This window comes from Protopterus annectens, chromosome 7.part0, assembly GCF_019279795.1.
Source record: "Protopterus annectens isolate FY-2018-M chromosome 7.part0, PAN1.0, whole genome shotgun sequence".
NCBI classification, from domain to species: domain Eukaryota; kingdom Metazoa; phylum Chordata; order Ceratodontiformes; family Protopteridae; genus Protopterus; species Protopterus annectens.
In genome coordinates, this window is record NC_056739.1 from 427,129,113 (window position 1) to 427,149,927 (window position 20,815).

Consider the following 20,815-nt stretch of genomic DNA (forward strand, 5'->3'; position numbering starts at 1 on the left):
TGTAAAATGATGTCCTGCATATACCCTTTGCTAATTGTTTACAAACTCCAAGATCACAGAGTTACGTGGAAAGGACAAAATCCCACTCCCCACTGTGTAACAATTCCCTAGGCAAATGCCAGCATTGTATGATAAACATAGTTTTTTATTTGAAACAATAAAAGAAGCTGGCTTCCAAAATGGTTGCTGTACCAAACGTATGAAAAGCACAACCTTTAATATGCAGTTGACTCCACTTAAATACATATTAGATAAAAGCCAATTTCACTTAAATGCATAGTCCATTCAGTTCCGTTCTTAGTCAATGAAATGTATTGGATTGTATTCCGCATTAATGAATATCACTTAATTGCATATTTTGCTTTAATGCATAGCAGTCTCAAATCCTGTGTAGATCTAAGGAATATTACAAGAATGTTAAAGATGGTTCTTAAAAAGACGGTTACTTCAGTTGAGCAGGTCGACATTATTAAGACTTGATAATCAAGACAGTCAGACTTCTATTGCATCTGTGTTAAGCTTGCACCAAGTGTAAATTTAAGAATTCTGAAAACCAGAGAAGAAATTAAGAAGTGGCAAACAAATGCCAACCCTAATCACAAACGCAAAAGGTTCGGTAATACTTAAGATGCCAAGGATGCTCTCTTGCTCTGGTTTGCACAAGCCAGAAGTTGAAATTAGTGATCCATCGTTTAATGGAGAAGGCTGACCAACTAGCAAAAAGCATAGGAGCGGAGGATTTCAAACCCATGTCTGGTTTGTTAGACAGCTGGAAAAGATGCCATAACATCATGTACAAATAACAGCACCGTGAAGAACGAGACACGGATGATTTTGGAGCTGAGTGGTGTGGTGGACTTTTGTTTTTTTTTTTTTAGACATGACAGATTACAATCCATATGCCATTTTCAATGCTGATAAATTGGGGTTATATTGGAGAAGTTTTAAGTATTGAGACTGCTGGGTCAAAGGCTATGAAAGATCAAGTGACCTTCCTGTTGGCTTGCAGTGTGGATGGCAGTGAGAAATTTAATCCTTTTGTGATCGGGAAAAGCAAAAACTCAAGGTGCCTCAAGAATGTGAAGAAGTTACTAGTCACTTACAAAGCAAACAAGAATTCTTGGATGACTGGTAAAATTTGGAAAGAATGGCTTCTGAAATTTGATGGCTCAATAAGAACTAAAAAGGAAAATTTTGTTGCTGTGCGACAACTGTGCATAGCGATGTACGGTTAACGAATGTAAAGCTTCACTTCCTGCCACTCGACATGACATTCCTTATTTAACCAGTGGATCAGGGCATTATAGCTTGCTTCAAAAAGCACTACTACTCACTGGTTCTGCGGCACATTGTAGATGTCATAGACCGTACGTCCGAATCACAGAACACAGAAGCTGAGCTTGCCAAGAAGCTAACCATGCTAGATTCATTACACATGCATAGAGAAGCACGGAATATCTTTTCATATTTATGTGATGGTCAACTGCTACAAGAAGGCTAGTTTTGCCTAGCTCAGATGACATCAAAGATGGTGAAGAAGGTTAGCTTGAGTACTTTTGCGTCCCTTTGGGCATGACAGTGGGTTATTTTAAGTGGTACGTTGCAATTAAATAACTTGAAACCGAAGAAATGGCTGCTAATTTTGAATTTGTTCTGGAAGAGTGCACTTTTGGCAATAGAAAAGGTGATGATGTCTCTACTGCTCCAGTACACTTCTGTGATGTAATTCAGTCTGGATATATTGCACAAATAGGCTTCCACTTTCTGCGAACTGAAGGACAATATTTCATGTGAAACGGCTGTTTAGACATTAATAAACGTTTTTTTCTCTAAACCATAGGGGGGCTATTGACTGTTTTTGTACAGTACATTTTTCTTTTAAGTTTCTGAAATGTATTGCTGTTTGTGCACATTGACTTAGCTAGCGTAAGAAGACAGAAAAGGCACATTGTGACTTGGGGAATAAAAACTGTTTTAGATTGAAATCATACCATACTATTTTTTTAAGCTAGAGACCAAGTACACAGGCTGAATGTTGAGTAGAATAAAGCGAGTAAGTGGTACTGAATCCTGTGGCAGGTAGAAAAATTATACTGTAGTATAGTGCCAGTTTGCAAAGAGGCTTTTTCTTGCAACTAGCTGTAAATAATCCTGTTAATGATAGGCTTCCTGCTCACATAATTGTATCATCTGAAACCGCAAACAGCTGTAAAACTTTTCTTTAAAGTTTCTGAAATGTATCACTGTACTTGTGTTTTTGTGATTTACTGTGTATCTGGCATTAATGTAACTTTCTAATATCAACTTTGCTTAAAAGCGTACTGTGCTCAACTGCATTAACAATCTCTGTCCCGAGGCTGTGTGTTTAAGCAGAGTCGACTGCATGCACATGTATTTACATGTATAGGTAGTAGATATATATGTGTTCTCCGTATGCATGTTTATTCTTATGTACGTGTGTATGCCCATGTATATATACGTAAACATCAGAAATATGTATTCGTGAATGTGACTATGGGGGGGGGGTGATACAGATGCGTAGATGAATATAAAATGTATGTGTGTGTTGTATATTAATTTTCCAGAGTTTGCTCTCAGTATATGGAAGTTGAATGGGAGAGTATTGTAGTTTATCTTCTGATGGTATAGTTTGCTGTATCTGAAAGTGTCTTTGTGGGAAAGAAGAAATATGTCATATGGGGTATAGTGGAAGAGGAAGTCTTGAAAGTTAATCAAATCCAGGTGCCTTGCAGATAAGCTTTTAGGTCAGTTACACAAGTTTATGTAACAAATTTGTATGTAGCATGTGTAAAATCCTGGTATTACAAAAAAATGGATAAGAGATTGCTGGAAGAGCTGGAACAGGTCACTATGAAAATGCACAGTATTTCTGAAGATGAGTACAGTTCTGCTCTATATTTATTCTTTCTGGATGCATGCCTTGCAGTCTTCAGGGGCAGGTAAGTGCTGGAGTGGCCCTGTAACAACCATGAGTTAGCCATTCCTGCACTGGATGCAAGTCCATGGCTGGAAAATAAATGCACCCAACTGAGCATGTGCACACCTACGCACCTTACTGCAGGCAGTTTACATACACAGTATTTCATCTATCAGTTTGTCGTATGTATGTTTGCAGTTTTCTTTGTAAAATTAAACTTACAAATGTAAAGCTTATGTTAGTTTTACAGCTGTGCAGCAGACTGCATGAGTACTGTGGTCGGTTGCTCAAAATAGGCATATTTTCAAAATTAATTTTTAAAATTCTTTTTCCTGCATACAGATTATAGAAAAGGAAGAACCAGAGTTCCATTTTTTCTGACCTTTGGTTTTCCTTCATCTTGCCTTAGGTAATGAATATGTATGGAGACCTTGTTATGGATACAGTTCCTGATAAGGTAAGTGCATACTCGTCCTTTCAAAGTTGTCCCATGTCAACTTGACCTAGCATTTTCTGCACCTGCTGGTAAACACTTTCTCCATTCTTTTTGTTATTGTCACACAACCTGTGGATGTTCTTCATGTTTCACTGTTGCAGTCTTTACATTTGGGTTATGTGCTTGCAGGTAGCCCTCAGTCTTCCAAATTAACTAAGCCTTGGGTCCTGCGTCGGTTGCTGTCCCTTCCATGACGTCAGGTCATCAGGGGTATAAAACATGCAGCCAACGCCATTACATTAATCTTTCTTGCCATGCGGTGCCCGAAGCAAAAGCAGTTCGCAAGTGCCTGTCGGCCGACTCCTGAAAATTTCGTTTGAGTTTCAGAACCAAAGTCTTAAACTAAAGCTAAGTACCCTGTTGGGGAAACTTTTTCTTGCTCCTTACCGAAGTCAGTAAAAGTTAATAATTGCATTACTTGTGGAAAGCAAATACCTCAAAGATTTTCATTCGTACTGTATTCCTTGCCTAAGCCTTGACCACGACGTCCCTTGCTGTCGGTTTTGTGCTTTATTTAATCTGCACACTGTCTGTATATTTACGCATCTAAATGTTTTGGTTCTCGGTTTAATTATCCAGAAATGTCATCTGTTAGCCATCTGACTACCGGGATTCCGAAAAAATGCAAAGATAAAGAGAGAGAGGTCGCCAAGGTCCAAAACTGCCGACTACGCTTCTAAGCCAGTCGCCAGTTCGCCGGTACTCAGGATCTTTCGCAGCCCCTGATACCCGCTACTTCTGATATGCAGGCCTCTATTGAGACCCATAAGGAGTCCGGTATTCCGCGAGATGCTTCAGCTATGGAACACACAGATGTCTCTACCTTGGATGGATCCGGAGCCGCTGTGCAGGCACCGGCTTCTGAGGGTGTATTCAGGCCTACGGACTTGCATATTAAACAGACGCCTCCTTTACTTAGGCCTAAATCTCCATCCATGCCTAAAAAAAATGACGCCCAAGCCACATGCTCAGGCCTCTATGCCTAAAAAACAAATAAGAATGGCTAAAGATCTAGTAACTTGGGGTAGCCATCCCCATCCCCCCCCCTTCTAAGAGGCCTAGCACTGAAGTTGGTTATGAATCTTCTGATCAGGATTCAGTTTTTTCTGATTCTTCTGATGATCTGGATTTGCCCTTACCTACTTATGAGGATTCTGATAGAGGACTCCATTCCCTCTGCTTCCCCTCCTGAGGATTTGTCTTTTGGGGAAGCCTTACATACTGTTAGGGAGCATTTCCCTTGGGAAGGCCAGGATTTTTCTGATTCAAAAAAGAGGCTTAGGGATTTCCTTCTACCACCTCAGCATAGGCCTTTAGCTTTTCCTCCTGTACTAGACATTGTTGATTCTTTTTCGGAATCTAGTTTGGCCCCTGATTCCCTGCCTCTGCCCCCAGAAAACCTGACATACTACAGGGTCCCAGAGTCCAACAAGTTCCTTTTTAAAAATCCTATTGCAAATCCAGAGACCATTTCACAGGGGCCCAAGGGCATTAAGGCTTCTACTGCAAAAAATCCTTACCCCTTCTGATAGACTCCAGGGCGCTGGATAGATGGGATAAGAAGGTTTACACTTCTGTAACCTTGGCCATTAGGGCTTTAAACTGCCAGTTCCATATTTTAAAGCATCAGCAACATGTTATTGGACTGCTTAAACAGAAAATTATATGATTCCTGACTGTGTGGAAAATAAAGAATTACAGGATTTAATGCATTCTGCTGAACAAGTTGGAAAACATACTTTGCAATGTGGTTTTGATTCATTAGAGGCCTCTTGCAGGGCTGCTGTTACTGGGTCTGTCCTCAGAAGGCATGCTTGGCATAAGGAGCAATCTTTGCCTGATCATGTTAAAGCTAAATTGTTGGATGCTCCTTTTAATCAAGACCGCCTGTTTGGCAACAAGGCTGAGGAAATTCTTAAGATGGAAGATAAAGCTAAATCTATGCAAACTAAAGTTTTTTTTACAAGTTCAGCCTCCTAGATTTAGTAGGCACTGGCCCTCTAAGAACTGGTCCTTTCCTGCCCCTTCCAGGTCTTCTCAAGCCAAACCCAGACACAGCAAAAACCCCAGGTTTTAGTCCCATGGGGAACACAGAACTAAGCATTGGGGGGCCTCCACTTTCAAATCTGGGAATAATAGGACTTCCCCCTTTGGTAAACTGTCTCAATGACTTCCTTTTAAAATTTCCAAGCACTTATCAACTGACTGCCCCTTTGGGGGGAAAGATTGCTCTTCATGCAAAGAATTGGGAACTCATTACCCAGGACAAATGGGTTTTAAATATAATGTCCCAGGGATACAGATTACACTACCACATGTTGCCAACACCAAGCAGGTGGCCGGACCTATCCCCAAATCAGTGGGCAGAGGCCCAAAACAAGTACTTTCTCTCCTAAGCATGGGGGCTATTCAGCTGGTAACAGAAGAGGAAAAGGGACAAGGTTTCTACTCAAGACTTTTCCTGGTAACCAGAAAAGACAATTCATGGCATCCTATCCTGGATCTGTCTAAACACCTTTTTGGAGATTCCAAAATTCAGGACGCTGACTCTTCAATAATTACTTCCTATGCTAGGCCAAGATGCCTGGTTGGCAACACTAGATTTAAAAGAAGCATACCTGCACATCCCAGTCTGAGAATCTTGCAGAAGATACCTATGCTTTAAAGCAGGCTACACGCAATCAGTTGTCTGCACTGCCCTTTGGCTTATCTACTGCACCCAGGGTATTCACTAAGTGCCTGGCTCCAGTTATTGCATTTTGCTGGCAAATAAATATTCAAATATACCCATACCTGGACGATTGTTTAATTCAGGCAGAAAGACACGACATACTTTTGAATCATCTGGCCTTTGTACATAGGGTTCTAACTTGTCTGGGGTACACCATAAACGAAAATAAATCACACCTTGTACCCTGTCAAATTATATTCCTGGGAGCAAGCTTGAATACAACTTCCCAGATGGCTTACCTCACGCTAGAGAAACAAATTCACTTGACAACCTACTTCAAACAAGTGGCCACAAAAACCCTATCATCTGCAAGACAGATATTGCAAGCCTTGGGGTTCATGGCCTCCTGCATTCTTCTAATTCCATATGCAAGACTGCATATGAGGAAACTACAGTGGTATCTAAAAAGCCTATGGTGTCAGCATTCTCAAGACCTGGAAACAATGATTCCTAGCATACCTTGCCTACGCCTAGAGTTCCTTTGGTGGGCACAGGCCTGCCACCAAAACAAGGGCCTACCTTTCACACCACCCCCTGAAGCCCAAACCCTAACAGAGACGCACCAGACTATGCATGGGGGGCTCACCTGGCAGGGAAGTGCATTCAGGGCAAATGGAACCAAAGTCAAATGCACCTGCATATCAATCAAAAAGAAATGTTAGCTGTACAGAATGCTCTGACCGCCTTCAAGGACAACTAATGGTAAAGACGGACAAAACTGTTGTGGTACATAAACAAGCAGGAGGGTACACATTCTTACCCCCTCTGCAGACTAGCCATGGCATTGTGGAACACAGCCTTGAGCTACCAGGTGCACATACAAGCTCAATTCCTGCCAGGAAAATTAAATACACTGACAGACGGATTAAGCAGAAACCTCATGGACCCACACGAGTGGAAACTGGAACCAACGATTTTCAACATGTTGACAAGCAAATGGGGGCGCCCAGATATAGACCTGTTTGCCTCTCCCCAGAACTACCAATTGGACAAATTTTGCACAAGAACTCCCCACAAACAAGCCTGGAAAGTGGATGCTCTGTTTTTCAGCTGGAAAAAACTGTCAGTCTATGCCTCTGCCTCTGCTCTCCAAAGTACTACTAAAATCAAACAGGACAAACCAAGGACAGTTTTGATTGCTGCAGACTGGCCGTGCCAACACTGGTACCCCCCTCCTGCGCAGTGTCACTGTCATCTCCATGGCACCTGCCTCAGACTCTTTCCCTGCTGCCTCAGCAGGAGAACCAGATTGTGCACCTTCAGCTTTTAACACTGAACCTTGCAGCCTGGCTAATTACTTAATCTCTCCTTTACCATCCCTCAGCAAACCTGTGATGGATATCATTTTAGAGGCAAGGAGGCCTAGTACTAGAAAATCTTATGGTGAAAACTGGAACCCATCTCAAGGGATGAGCACAACAGCGCCCAATTTACCTCAGATTTTACAATACTTAACTAAGATGCTTCACAGGGGCCTGTCTTTTTTCCTCCATTAAAATCCATGCCTCAGCCATTTCAGCTCATTATAACACAACCTCCCCTCTTCTCTCATCCACTGCTCAAGCAGTTCCTCAGAGGGGCCAAAAATTTGAGACCACCCAGGAGAGCTCCAACCCCAGCCTGGGACCTTAACTTTGTCTTGGAGAAACTCACTCTACCTCCTTTCGAGCCAGCTGCTACTGCAGACTTAAAATTTCTTTCTTGGAAAACTGCTTTCCTTTTTGCAATCACTTCAGCTAGAAGGGTATCTGAATTACAGGCCCTTATGGCAGTGGAGCTTTTCATCATCTTTCATGTGGACAGGGTGTCCCTCAGAACCAATCCATCCTTCATGCCCAAGGTGGTATCCAGTGTGGCTCTTAATCGGTCCATTCATTTGCCAACCTTTCCCAATCCACAGAATAAAAGGGAACGGATACTGCATTCCTTAGATGTGCACAGACAACTTAGTCTACTTGGACAGGACTAAACCTCAAAGGGAATCTTGACTGCTGGTGGCATTTGCTGCAGGGACAGAGGGGAAGGCTATTTCAAAGCAAACCATTTCTAAATGGATAAGCCATTGCATTCATTTCTGCTATAAGCACCATGGAAAACCTATCCCCCAGGGGATCAGACCTCACTCCACCAGGGCTGCATGTACCTCTACAGCCTTTCTCAGAGGCGTCCCTACCAGGGACATCCTAGAAGCTGCTACCTGGAATTCTGTACATACTTTCACCAAGCATTATCATTTGCCAATTTTCTCTCAATCCAGAGCTGGCTTTGCCACTGCAGTCATTCAGGGCCTTATAGCTGGCCCTAATGCTATCTAAATTCCTCCTCCCAACCATAGCTTTGGGAATCTACCCAAATGTAATGACTGCAATAGTGAAACACGAGGAACATAGTACAGTTGTGTACACTTGCCATAAATGTAGATGTTAGTGTATTCACTGTTGCAGTCCTGGTTAACCTCCCTCCAGTCCCCTAACTTCTTTTGGCTATATCTCTACTTTCCTTTACTATGCTTAAAAGCCATTTTGGTGTATTTGCTTTTTTTGTTGGAGGTATATCTTTGTGCTTTTATATTTAATTGCTTCCCATTAGGGGGGCACCTGACATCTGGGGCAAGAAAAATTGATGTAATGGCATCTGCTGCATGTTTTATACCCCTGACGACCTGACGTCATGGAAGAAGGGACAGCAACCAACGTAGGACCCAAGACTTTGTTAATCAGGCAGACTTGAGGGCTACCTGCAAGCAGATAACCCAAATGTAATGACAGCAACAGTGAATACACGCAAACGTCTACATTTATGGTAAGTGTACACAACTGTACTTTAGATGTTCCCCTTTCCATATTGAGATTGCTTTACAGTAACATATTTTCCCAGGTAATGGTGTCAGAATATGGTGCCAGTGTGTGGTTAATTTTTTATGTATGAACCTAGCCGATTCTCTTACTTAAAGAAGCACATTGTGTTATGTGCATGCCTGTATCGCTTAGTGTGCAGATAACCCCGTCCCCCTCCATTTTGCTAATTTACTTTATAGCTCAGATACTGACCTTAGTAGTCTGGCAGTTGATATGATTAAGTTAATGAACTGCTTTTTGTGGTCAAGGGTTTGATTCCCTCAGCCTCCATTTACTTTGTAACTGAGCAATTCAGCTTTCAAGTGGCAAACTGAACTAGGCTCCTCATAATAGTAGATGTTTAATGATCACTGCTGCAGTAGACTTAGCTGTATGTGGTTATATCCTACCAAGGATATAACAGCCATCCAGCTTCCAAAGCTTCAGGGCACCTTTCTCTTGCACAAACTTGAGATGAGCTGACTAGATGAAAAGTTTGGGCAGGAAGCCCTTCACAGCTTTCCCGCCAGCAGAGATAGGGAGGATGAGCCCTGAAAGGACAGTGCTAGTAATAAAAGTAAGTGTCCATGCCCTAGCATAAAAAATGCACCAAAAAATGAGGGAGCGGCTACTTCAGCAGTGATCATTCAAATATCTACTGTTTAACTTAAACAATTGTACTTTGTTCTTCATACTGATTACTGCTGCAGTAGCCTTAGCTGTATTACCACAGCGAACTATCTTTGGGAGAAGAAAGGAAAAGGGTCCAGGATCCGGTCTTGACTAAACTTTATCTATACCTAGAGCAGGAATCAAGCTTGTAGTGCTTTGTAAAATTATGTACAGAGGATGAAGTAACTTCTTGGAGTCCAACCCTTTCCAAAAAGCCATAGATGAAGCCAAGGCCCTGGTGGAGTGGAACTTGACCCTGCCTCAAATAGATTTGTCATGGTGAGGATAAAAAGTTATGTACTTACCCCAATGTTCCATCTGTGTTGTCCATTTTCATTCATCCTCAACCTATGAGTCTGGTTCTGATCCAACTCTGCTGTTAACAATAGCTCATGCCATCTAACAAACTCTTGCTCCTTCCCTACCCGTAATGCACCATCTGTAGTATCCTTCAGGTCTCTTTGCAGCTTGACACGAATACCTTAAAGGAATAGCTATTAAAGTAAAATATAAATGATCTGGTTAATCCTAGACAAGGAAGTCTCATTTCTCCTTAAGCCAATTATGAAAATATAGTGGGAGGTGCCATATTTGGAGCTAAACACAACTGACAGCTGTGTGTTGAAGAATCCTGTTCCGTCAGAAATTAGAAAAGGAAGGGAGATTGTGGGTAGGGAGTAGAGGATCAATGTAAATGGACAACACAGATGGAATGTTAGTAAGTACATCACTTTATCTGATGATGTCAGTTTTCATTCATCCTCAACCTATGGGTCCGATTCCTTAGCTAATTGACCTTTGGGTGGACTCCAAGGACTGATCTCTGGGTACGATTCAGCTAAAGGCTGTACTAATCCTGGGCTTCAGGTCTAATTGAAAAGAATGATACAGATGTGAGGATTTGGGCAAGATATAGCAATACATATATCATTCATAGAGCTTCTGGACTGGAAATAGTGAAAAGTCTCAGATCTTACTGACTTGATCCTTTTGTGGTTTTGGTAAGGAAAGAAAGTCCTTTGTTATAGATAAATGAAGTGCAACCTGTCAAACTGTCTGACTAGGAATACGTTTGATATGTTTGCCAGCTTGTTCTGTTCAAAAGAAGAGTAGTTGAACAAACTTCCTAAATGTTACATATAGTGTAGTCCGGAATATAACTGAGCATCTTGTAAACTCTGCATGTAATTCTCCTTTATTTATAATATCGTGCACCATCTTGGGAAGGAGAAGGCTTTTTACTCAGCTTGATTCTATCCCTCTCTTTTTTGAAGAACAGACACTTTGCAAGCATCTTGACAGCAGGGAGGCACGATCCATCAAAGAGATTCAAAAGCTTGGATCCGCCAGGACTGATCTGAAAGCCAAACCACTATGAGTAAACTGGATCCCACGAAGCCTCCACTTGATCCAAAGCGCACCACTGAAGTCTTCCAGAGAAAGAAAGAACAAACCAAACAAGCCTTTTCATTTTCTTTTTTTTTTTTTTTTTAAATATTGCTCCTGCAAGGCCAGAATTAGAGCAATGCGTCTGCTTCAACACACACATCGCAAAGGATTTGAAGTCTGAAGCTCAAGCTTGGGTTATTGTGTGTTATCTTCAATCTTCTGCTCATCCGATGGATTGCCAGATGAGGAACAGATTAAATTAATAAAAGCCAAAATGTAATAGGAAGAGGGTCAGAGCACAACCACCTTGAATCGGACACCTCTGACTGAGCATGGATTAACATAAAAATTAGTCATTCTCTCTATCTCTTCCTTAGTCAAAACACCCAAAATGTAGACCTTTTTGAAGGGTCTTTGTTAGTATGTGGGGGATTGAACCCCCAGTTATGCTGCACACCAAAGAACGAATGGAATGTATTTAAAGCTTCAGGGTGTTAAGAGTGCCGAGGTTGTCTGCCACAGCAACAGCAGCTTACTGCCGAAACCTTGCAACTAGGGGTATGGCGGGAAGGAAGTGATTTTAAAAAGTGTAATTTTACAGAGGGAAGAAGTTAAATTTCCAGCAATTGCATTAAGAAGATTAAGAAAATTTAAGGAAACTGGTTCTTGGAAGTAACCGCTACTAGGGAGGGAAGGAGATAAGAATATATTTCTTGTCAGAGAAGATTAGGAAAATTATAAAGGAAAGACTTGTCTACCACTGTGAAGCTCGAGAGCTGAAGACAGCCACATCTAGATAACTAACAGTGGCAAATGACATCTAAGGGATACTGGGGAGGTGCATCATGGTTAGAGAAGGAGCTCGAAAGTTTGTTAGAGAAGACTAGCTAGTGTAATGGCTGGGTCTGATCAGATCCAGACCCATAAATTGAGGATGAATATAAATGGAAAACATCCAATCTAAAGGTAATAGCCTTAGACACTCACTTGGAAATAATCTGCCTTCTTACCTTCATATGAAGTGAGCAATTGATCCAGATATCTGAAGGATACAGTTCTGTTAAGATGCTACCTGAGCTGTCTTTGGACATCCAAGGTATGGGGTAGCCTTTCTATTGCATTTTTAGGTTCAGGAGAAACGCAGAGATAGATACTTTGGCTTAAAGTAAACTCTGTACCATACTTGTCCCTTTGGAAAATGAGTTTGAGTTAGGGTTGACTTAACATAAGAGGTTTGGATACCCTTCTTCCAGAGGTTAGAGCAATCAGTAAGACTTTTCTTTGTTAGGAATGTCATGGCAGCCAGATTAGCTGGTTACAGTGGAGCAAATGCTAGCTTCTCTGACAAGATTCCAAGGAGGGGCCACTGGTGTACTTGGAGGCCTCTTTTTGTTTTTTTTTCTCTGCAAACATCTTTATTCAATTTTCATATACGATAAAGGCAGTCTTACATTTATAGAAATGAAAAACAAAAAATTCTGCCACTTTAGTTGCAAGCAGTTTACATCACAGACCCCATTGAAACAACTGTAGTTGCAAACATTATACATCACTTATAAAACCATCCAGTCATTGTCAGTTAAGCATTATATGGCTCATTCAAATCCTGCCTCTTAAACCTCGCTCCTGCTATGCATATACTGTTCCCACAATTCCCATTTTCCTGTGTAGTTTGCTGCTTCCCTTTTCTAAAGATCCCAATTCCAGTTGTTTTATCTCTCTGAATATATTCACTAGTTCTAGTAAATTTGGTCTAGACTTGATTTTCAAACTCTGGCAATTGCTTTTTTGGCAGCTGCCATAATTAGACTCTGCAAGGCTTTGCTATGTCTAGACAATTCCGATTCTGTAGCATAACTCAAAAAAAATCATCTCCAGTCAGTCCAGTCTGCTCACCCAGCATTTCAGATGGAGCGTTCTGCAGGGAATCCCTGAAGTTTGCCAGCTCACTACACTCCAAATATGTTCCCAGCTACCTGTTTCTTGCCAGTCACACCTCCAACATTTACTGTCCACCCGAGGAAACATTCTTTGGCGTCTACTTGGCTTATAAAATATGTAAACACTTCCAGGCAAAGATCCTAAATCTTCTAGACTTTGTTGCATATTTGAGGGATATACATATATCCCCTTATTGTCTGTTTGTGAACTGCTTATCCAGTCTCTTCCCAATCCTTTCTAAGCTCCTCTGATCCTTATAATTTTCATGCAATATTTTATATGCTTTACTTAATTATTCCTTTTTTAATGGGAGCTTCTGTTCTAGATTATATTACAAACTCTACCAATGCTGGTCTTTGATTTACTAGCACCTTATTTCTTCCTCTTTGCCTGTACTCTATCAATCCTTGATAGGGAAAGCAATCTCTAACCTGCAGTCCAAATAAATTCTTGGCCTTTTCCCATTCTATTACTTTTCCCTTTGTAGTTATTTGCTCCCAATACCTTGGTTTCTTTGCCAGTTTTCTCCAATAAATTTCAGCCCCCTCTTGCCTATTTGTATGCCTGAGCACGGTCATCCCTATAGGTAAAATCTCTTTTCTCCATTCTCTTGCTGGTTTGTTTCTTAGAATACTCCCTGCTATTTTATGAATATTGTACTCTGTATGATTTTGGTTGTTAAGTATGTGCATCCAAAATACCAATTTCTCCTTATTTTTGAGCTTCCTCCCTGTGTCAAAATCATTGCTTTCCACTTTGAATTATAGTTTTCTGCTCTGTATAAGAGCCTTGACTATATTGCTTTAAAATACCCCCTCAAATTAGGTAATCCTAGTCTGCTTTGTTCTATTGGTAGAATCATCTTATTCCACTTGACCCTTGCTGTCTTCCCTTCCCAAATAAAATCATAGGTTCATAGGTTGGTACTAGGCTATCAGCCCTAGGGCTTATACAAGCCTAGCCATAACAATTCCCTGGCTATTTCTTCTCACACTATTTACTTCCCTGGACCCCTGTCTAGCAGGGCAACTGACGTGATCCCTGGGGTGAATTTCCTTTCTCCCATCCAATCGTCAAGGTTCCTTTTGAAGAGGGCCAAAGAGGCACTCTGCTTGACATGTATCCTTCAACTCTTTTTTTTTTTTTTTTTTTCTTTTTTTTTTCTTTTTTTTAATTGCTATCCACAACTTCTCTGGTTGATAAAAGTATGTCTGATCTGTGTACAAGACTAAAGGGACTAGAAACATTTTAATGGTTTGTATCCTAGTATCCATATTCATGTAACAAAACTTAGTTTTTCAGTTTTTGTATCTTCTGTTCAGTCTCTTCCCACATATCCTTAGCTGCCACCACATAGTCATTTCTAATCCATACTCCTAAATACTTCATTTTATCATGACCCCATAAATATGGATATTGTTGGACCAATTCTTGTGTGGTACATAATTTACTGCTGTTGGCTTTGTTTTAGCTTCATTAATTTTTTATCCCGAGAAGATTTGAAACTGTCTTAAAATGTTCCACACCACTGTAATGTACCTTTCTGGTTCTGTCATGTGTAAAATATCTGCAAATAAAGCCAGCTTTTCCTGACAATCATACCAATTATATCCTTGGATTTCTGAGTCCCGTATTTTCATTTCCAGTAGTTCTAAATGTAATGCAAACAAAGGGGAAAACGGACAACCCTGCCTAGTTCCTCTGCTCGAGCAGAAATTATAGGAGAGGACCTCACCCACTTTAATTCACGTTTTCGATCTTGTATATTCTTCTAATCCACCTTCTTAGTGTATCAGGGAAAGCAAATGCTTCTATTGCCCTGCTCATGAAGTCCAAGTCTACTGTCAGATGCTTTCTCTTTATCAAGATCCACCTATAAAAGAGGTACTTTCTTAATCGGCTTTCCTCTTGATAATCAATGTTCTGTTAATATTGTCATGTTTGGCTCCCCCCTCAAAACCACACTGATCCATATCTATCAATTTTGGTATCACTTTTGCCATTCTTTTAGCAACTATAGACATAAACACTTTATAATCATGATTTAGTATTGAAATGAGCCAGTATGAACCTGAATCTGATGGATCTTTACCATCTTTAGGTATTACTGTTACCTCTGCCTTCTCCTAGGATGCTGGTACTCTTAAAATACTGTTAAAAAAACCTTCCAGATCTTTGTTTTTTTCCTTCCTAACTTCCAAATTTCCACAGACATACCTTCTATTCTTGGGGACTTTCCTGTAGATTGATTATACATAGCCATTTTTATCTCATCTCTTCCTATCCTAACTGTTGGTAATTGAGCTTCATCTACCTCTAACTTTGACATATTTAATTCTTCCATAAACCTTTCCATTTGTATCTTTTCTCTATTTCCATATTTCTCTGCTTTATACAAATTTTCATAATATTTCTGAAATATTTCTAATACTTCTACAGTGTCTCTTGTTAACTTCCTTGTTATAGGCTCCCTAAGCTTGGTGATTTCCCTGTCCACTTTCTGTTGCCTGAGTTGTTGTGCTAAAAGTTTTTGTGCTCTAGAATTATCAAAAAACAGTTGCTTAACAGGCTTTCTAAACTCGTGCGAATTACCAAGGTGTAATTCCTTATTTTCTGTTTAGCATTCTGTAGTTGCTCCTTTTCTTCTGAGATTCCCTCTATTTTGTAAAACTTTAACATTTGTCAATCCCTCTAAATTCTTATGTTTAACCATATCTCCCTTTATTTTATTTCCAACCTAGTTTTAAACTTTAATTGTATCCCACTCCTTAGATATGTTTTCAGAAGATAATTCTATCTCCTGTAGTAGCTCCTGAATTAATTCCACAACCCCCATTACTTAAATGCCTCTCTTTTCAACCGATAGGTGGGAAAACGCCAGTGCCTCATTTTCATTTCATTACCTTGTGTATTTATTTGTTGGTGCATGATCTGAAATAGTTATTGGGTGTGTTTCAAGACCTTCAATTAAATGCACATGTTCTTGTGAGATGTAAAATCTGTCTAGCCTTGCCCAGTTTTTGTATCTTTGAGTAATATGTGAATTCACTCTGAACTCCTAGTATTGAATTCACATCTTCCATGCCAAACATTTTCATAAATTTCCTCAAAAAGCTACCCTTCTTTGTTGTATTTTCCCTTCTAGGCCTCCCAGATCTTCATTGGTGCAAACCAAATTCCTGTCTCCAGCTGTAAGTAATAATGTTGTCTATCTCGCCTTCATTTCTTGCTGGTTGGGATCGGAGCCAATCCTCTGCTCAGACTCTGCCATCTTCTATAGCTCGAGAGCTGTTTACTGGCTCGAGGCTACCCTTTATCCCATGATGCCTAGCGCTAGCTACCGAGATCTTGTTTGCTGCTTCAGCTGCGCTGTGTCGTTTTTACTGGCTCAGGCTCGTATAAGTTTCTTGTTGAACTATTTTTTGATAGAGTAGTGCTTTTTCTGTGAGTTTATTGCTTTTTCTGTGAGTTTATTGCTTAAATTGTCATCTGTAACTTGTGTTAGTTTAGTGTATTAATGGTCCTTTCCCTTAGAGCTTGTTTAAATTAGAGAGATGTTCTTCATCTCACATTGCTGCAGTCCTTACACTTGGGTAGTCCGCTGTCCTCGGTCGGCCCGAATATCAAAGTATAAGGCTGACGTCGGTCAAGGCGCATTTGACTGACATCAGGACGTCAGGGTACAAATGCGCATGACCGACGTCATATCCTCAGTCTTTTTTGCCGCATGGTCCGATGCAGAAGCAGCATTGCAAGTGCCGGTTGGTGTTCTGAGATTTTTCGATTTCAAGTTTCAGACCGAGTTCAAAGTTGGCTATTATCCGTGGGGAATATTTTAGTTTTTTCTTGCCTCAGTGATTTACCGGATGTCAGAAAGTCAATAATTGCATTTCTTGTGGGAAACAGATACCGATAGAGATTATCATACTTTGTGTATTCCTTGCTTAGGGCCTGAGCACGACGTTGTTGGCTGTCGCCTTGTGCTAGATTTAATAAACGCACTATAAAGAGGAGGTTGGATTGTGCAAGGTTAGTCTTTGGGAAGCGTGCAATTATAAAATGCCGCCGGATTCTCCGACGCTTCTTCGAAGCGCAAGGACAAAGCAGTTAAGTCTAGGCTGGAAGAACCGTCTGTACCGGACGCCGGTTCTTTAGAGGTGTCGGTGGAGCCGGTGGCTCCACCGAGGTTTCTTTGTTCCCAGGGTGAGACTTTAGTATTGCAAGATGTGGCCTCTCAGGAGGCAAGTCAGGCTGAGGGGGCTTCTCAGGTTGCTATACTCCCCTCCATTCCTAGGGTGGCTAGGCCCTCTCCCTCTGTTTCTAAGGCTTCTCCCAGGGGCAGGCCAGGTTTAGCTTCAGTTGGTGTTACCCCTAGCTCTTCAGGAACTGTGCCCAAGAAGCATATGCTTAAAATGGCAGAAGATTTGATCACTTTGATTAGGGTTCTATGCCCTCCTGATAAGAGGCCCAGGGTGGAGCCTGAGCTGGGTGGTTTTGAGCAGGCTTCAGATGTGTCAGAGTCTTCGGCTGAAGACTTGCAGGAGTACTCTCCTTATTCTGATTCTGATGTGGATGATTCTACTCCTTCTGCTTCTCCTCCTGAGGATTTTTCTTTTCAGAAACTCTTCATTCCATGAGGGAGCATTTTAAGTGGGAAGGTCAGGACTTCTCTGACTCCAGGAAAAGGCTTAGGAATTTTTGTTTTACCCCAGCATAGGCCTTTGGCTATACCTCCTGTTTTGGATGTAGTGGAAGATGTTTTACAGAGGCTTCTCTTAATCCTGATTCTTTGCCTCCTGCTCCTGTTAAGCCGGATAGGTATAACGGGGTGCCTGAAGCTCATAAGTATCTTTTAAGGAGTCCTAGGGCAGACCCAGAAACTGTTAGCCAGGGGCCTAAAGGTGTTAAGGCTTCTGTTGTTAAGAATCCGGTTCCTGCAGACAAAGAGGCTAGGGCCTTGGATAGATGGGGAAAGAAAGTTTATACTTCTTCCACTCTTGCTATGAGGGCTTTGAATTGCCAGTTTCACATGTTGAAATACCAAAACTATCTCCTTTCACAATTGAAGTCTAAGGTTGATGCTCGTAGGTATTGATTGTAAAGAGTTGCAAGATTTAGTACATGTTTCTGCACAGGTGGGTACGCACTCTTTGCAATGTGGTTTTGATGCTCTACAGGCCTCGCCTAGGGTGGGTGCCACTGGGTCAGTTCTTCGCAGGCACACCTGGCTAAGGGATCAAAATTTGTCTGAACATGTTAAAACAAGGATTTTAGATGCTCCTTTACAATCTGACGTGTTGTTTGGTCCTCCTGTTGAGGCAGTTTGAAGAAAATGGAAGACAAAGCTAAGTCTATGCAGACTGTTAAAGATTTTTGCAGGTTCAGCCTCCAAAGTTTAGTAGAAATTGGCCTGCTAAAGGGTGGACGATCCTTCTTATGATTCCCAGTCTAGGGGTAGATCTAGACGTGGTAGGGCAGAGCTCAGGGCTCTTTCAGGCCTAGAACAGGAGTTCTCCTGCACAGTCTTCAGGTGAGGGCAGGGGTCAGTCCTTTCAGAACAGACCCAATGACCTACCTTTTCAGCTGCCAGAGCCTTCTCGCCTGGCAGCACCTTTGGGAGGAAGGTTGGCACTTTTCAAAGAAAATTGGAGTTTAATTACCCAAGACCGATGGGTATTGGATATCATACACCAAGGTTACAGGTTTTATTTCCATACCTTGCCTCCTTTCAGAGGCATGCCAGACGTTCCTCCTCAACAAAGAATAGAGGCTCACAAGCAAATTTCTCTGTTACTTCAACTAGGGGCCATACAGCCGGTCCCTATGCCAGAAGTGGGCCTAGGATTTTATTCTCGCCTGTTCCTAGTACCAAAGAAGGGGAACACGTGGAGACCAATTTTGGATCTATCTATCCTCAACACTTATCTGGACATTCCCAAGTTCAAAATGTTGACGTTACAACAGCTTTTACCTCTGCTGGGCAAAGATCATTGGATGGTAACTTTGGATCTCAAGGAGGCTTACCTTCATGTTCCTATCAGACTAAGTTGCAGGACGATTTCGAGCTGGGACTTTTCACTATCAGTTCTCTGCATTGCCCTTTGGCTTATCTACTGCGCCCAGAGTGTTCACGAAAGTTCTGGCTCCAGTGATCGCTTTCTTCAGGCTAAAAGGAATACAGATCTATCCTTATTTGGACGACTGCCTGATTCTGGCTCAAGGAAGGGAAGAGCTTCTTCATCATTTGGAATATGTGATAGCAGTGCTAAGATGCCTGGGGTATTCTGTGAACGAAATAAAGTCCAGTCTAGTACCCTCTCAGGACATGTGCTTTCTGGGTGTAAGACTGAATACAGCATCCCAGATGGCCTTTTTAACCCCGGACAAACAGAAGTCTTTCCCTTTACTTCCATCAACTTTCTCATCAGTCTGGGCTGACTGCAAGGGACAGTCCTTCAAGCCTTAGGGTTCATGGCATCTTGTATTCTGGTGCTTCCCAATGCCAAACTGCATATGAGGAAGCTGCAATGGTATCTCAAAAATGTATGGACACAGCACTGCCAGGATCTGGACACTGTCATTCAAATAATACCTTGCATTCAAAAGGAATTTTTGTGGTGGGCTCAGGAATGTCACCTAAACAAGGGACTCTCTGAACGACAGATGCCTCAGACAAAGCTTGGGGAGCTCATCTAAATGGAAAGTGGATACAAGACAAGTGGCCTGCCAGACTACAACATCTACATATCAACCTGAAGGAGATGTTAGCAGTCCAGTTTGCATTAATAGCTTTCAAGGATTTACTTCTTCCAGGGCAGGTGTTGATTCTAACAGACAACACAACTGTCATGTGGTACATCAACAAGCAAAGGGGAACACACTCTTATCCTCTATGCAGGCAAGCAATGATTTTGTGGGAGACTGCTCTCAGTTTACAGCTCAATCTTCAGGCAAGGTTTCTGCCAGGAGCACAGAACTCCTTAGCAGATGTGTTGAGCAGGCGAGTTATGGATCCCAAATTGGTTCCTCATGTATTTCAGAAATTGACAGTGTCATGGGGAACTCCAGACATAGATCTGTTCGCTTCTCCACTAAACCATCAGCTGCCAAAGTTTTGCACAAAAGGTTTCATCCCACAGCTTGGAAAGTGGATGCTCTTTCTTTCAATTGGAGCAATCTTCATGTGTATGCCTTTCCACCTCTGCCTCTCCTCCTAAAGGTACGTCAGACAGGACAAGCCAAGGATGATTTTAATAGCTCCAGATTGGCCTCCACTGGTACCCATTACTGAGAAGTCTGAATGAAGCCTCCATGGCCTTTGCCTTGATTCCACACCTGTTGTCACAGGAGGACAGCCATTTGCTCAATGTCAAACTTCACTCTCTTCACCTAACAGCCTGGCATATTCTGTTTTGAACCATAGAGGGTCTCAACTTCCACAACAAGTTTTGATGTGATTTTGGAAGCTAGAAGGCCTAGTACAAGGAATAATTTGTGTGTGGCTCTTCAATATCTTACTGAGTTACTAGACAAAGGTTTGTCTTTCTCTTCTATTAAAGTTCATGCTGCAGCAGATTAAGCACCCACCATTGTTTTCTCATCCTTTGTTCAAGCAATTTCTTAGAGGGCAAAGAATATAAGACCCCCCTACTCCTGCTTGGGATCTCAATTTTGTGTTGAGAAACTCACTCTACAACCTTTTGAGCCTGCAGCTACTTCTGAGTTGAAATATTTGTCATGGAAGACTGCTTTTTGTTGGCCATTACCTCTGCAAGAAGGGTTTCTGAATTGCAGGCCCCTAATCCTTCCTT

At 41.6% G+C, this 20,815-nt stretch overlaps 1 protein-coding gene across 1 annotated transcript in view; it reads left to right on the forward strand.

Annotated features, from left to right (window-relative positions):
• Window positions 1-20,815, forward strand: part of SENP3 (SUMO specific peptidase 3) — a gene marked incomplete in the record, with an annotated part of 457,641 nt that overhangs the window by 246,050 nt on the left and 190,776 nt on the right. The window contains 1 exon segment of the mRNA XM_044077008.1: window positions 3,348-3,395. Within this exon segment, the coding sequence (XP_043932943.1) occupies window positions 3,348-3,395 (48 nt within the window).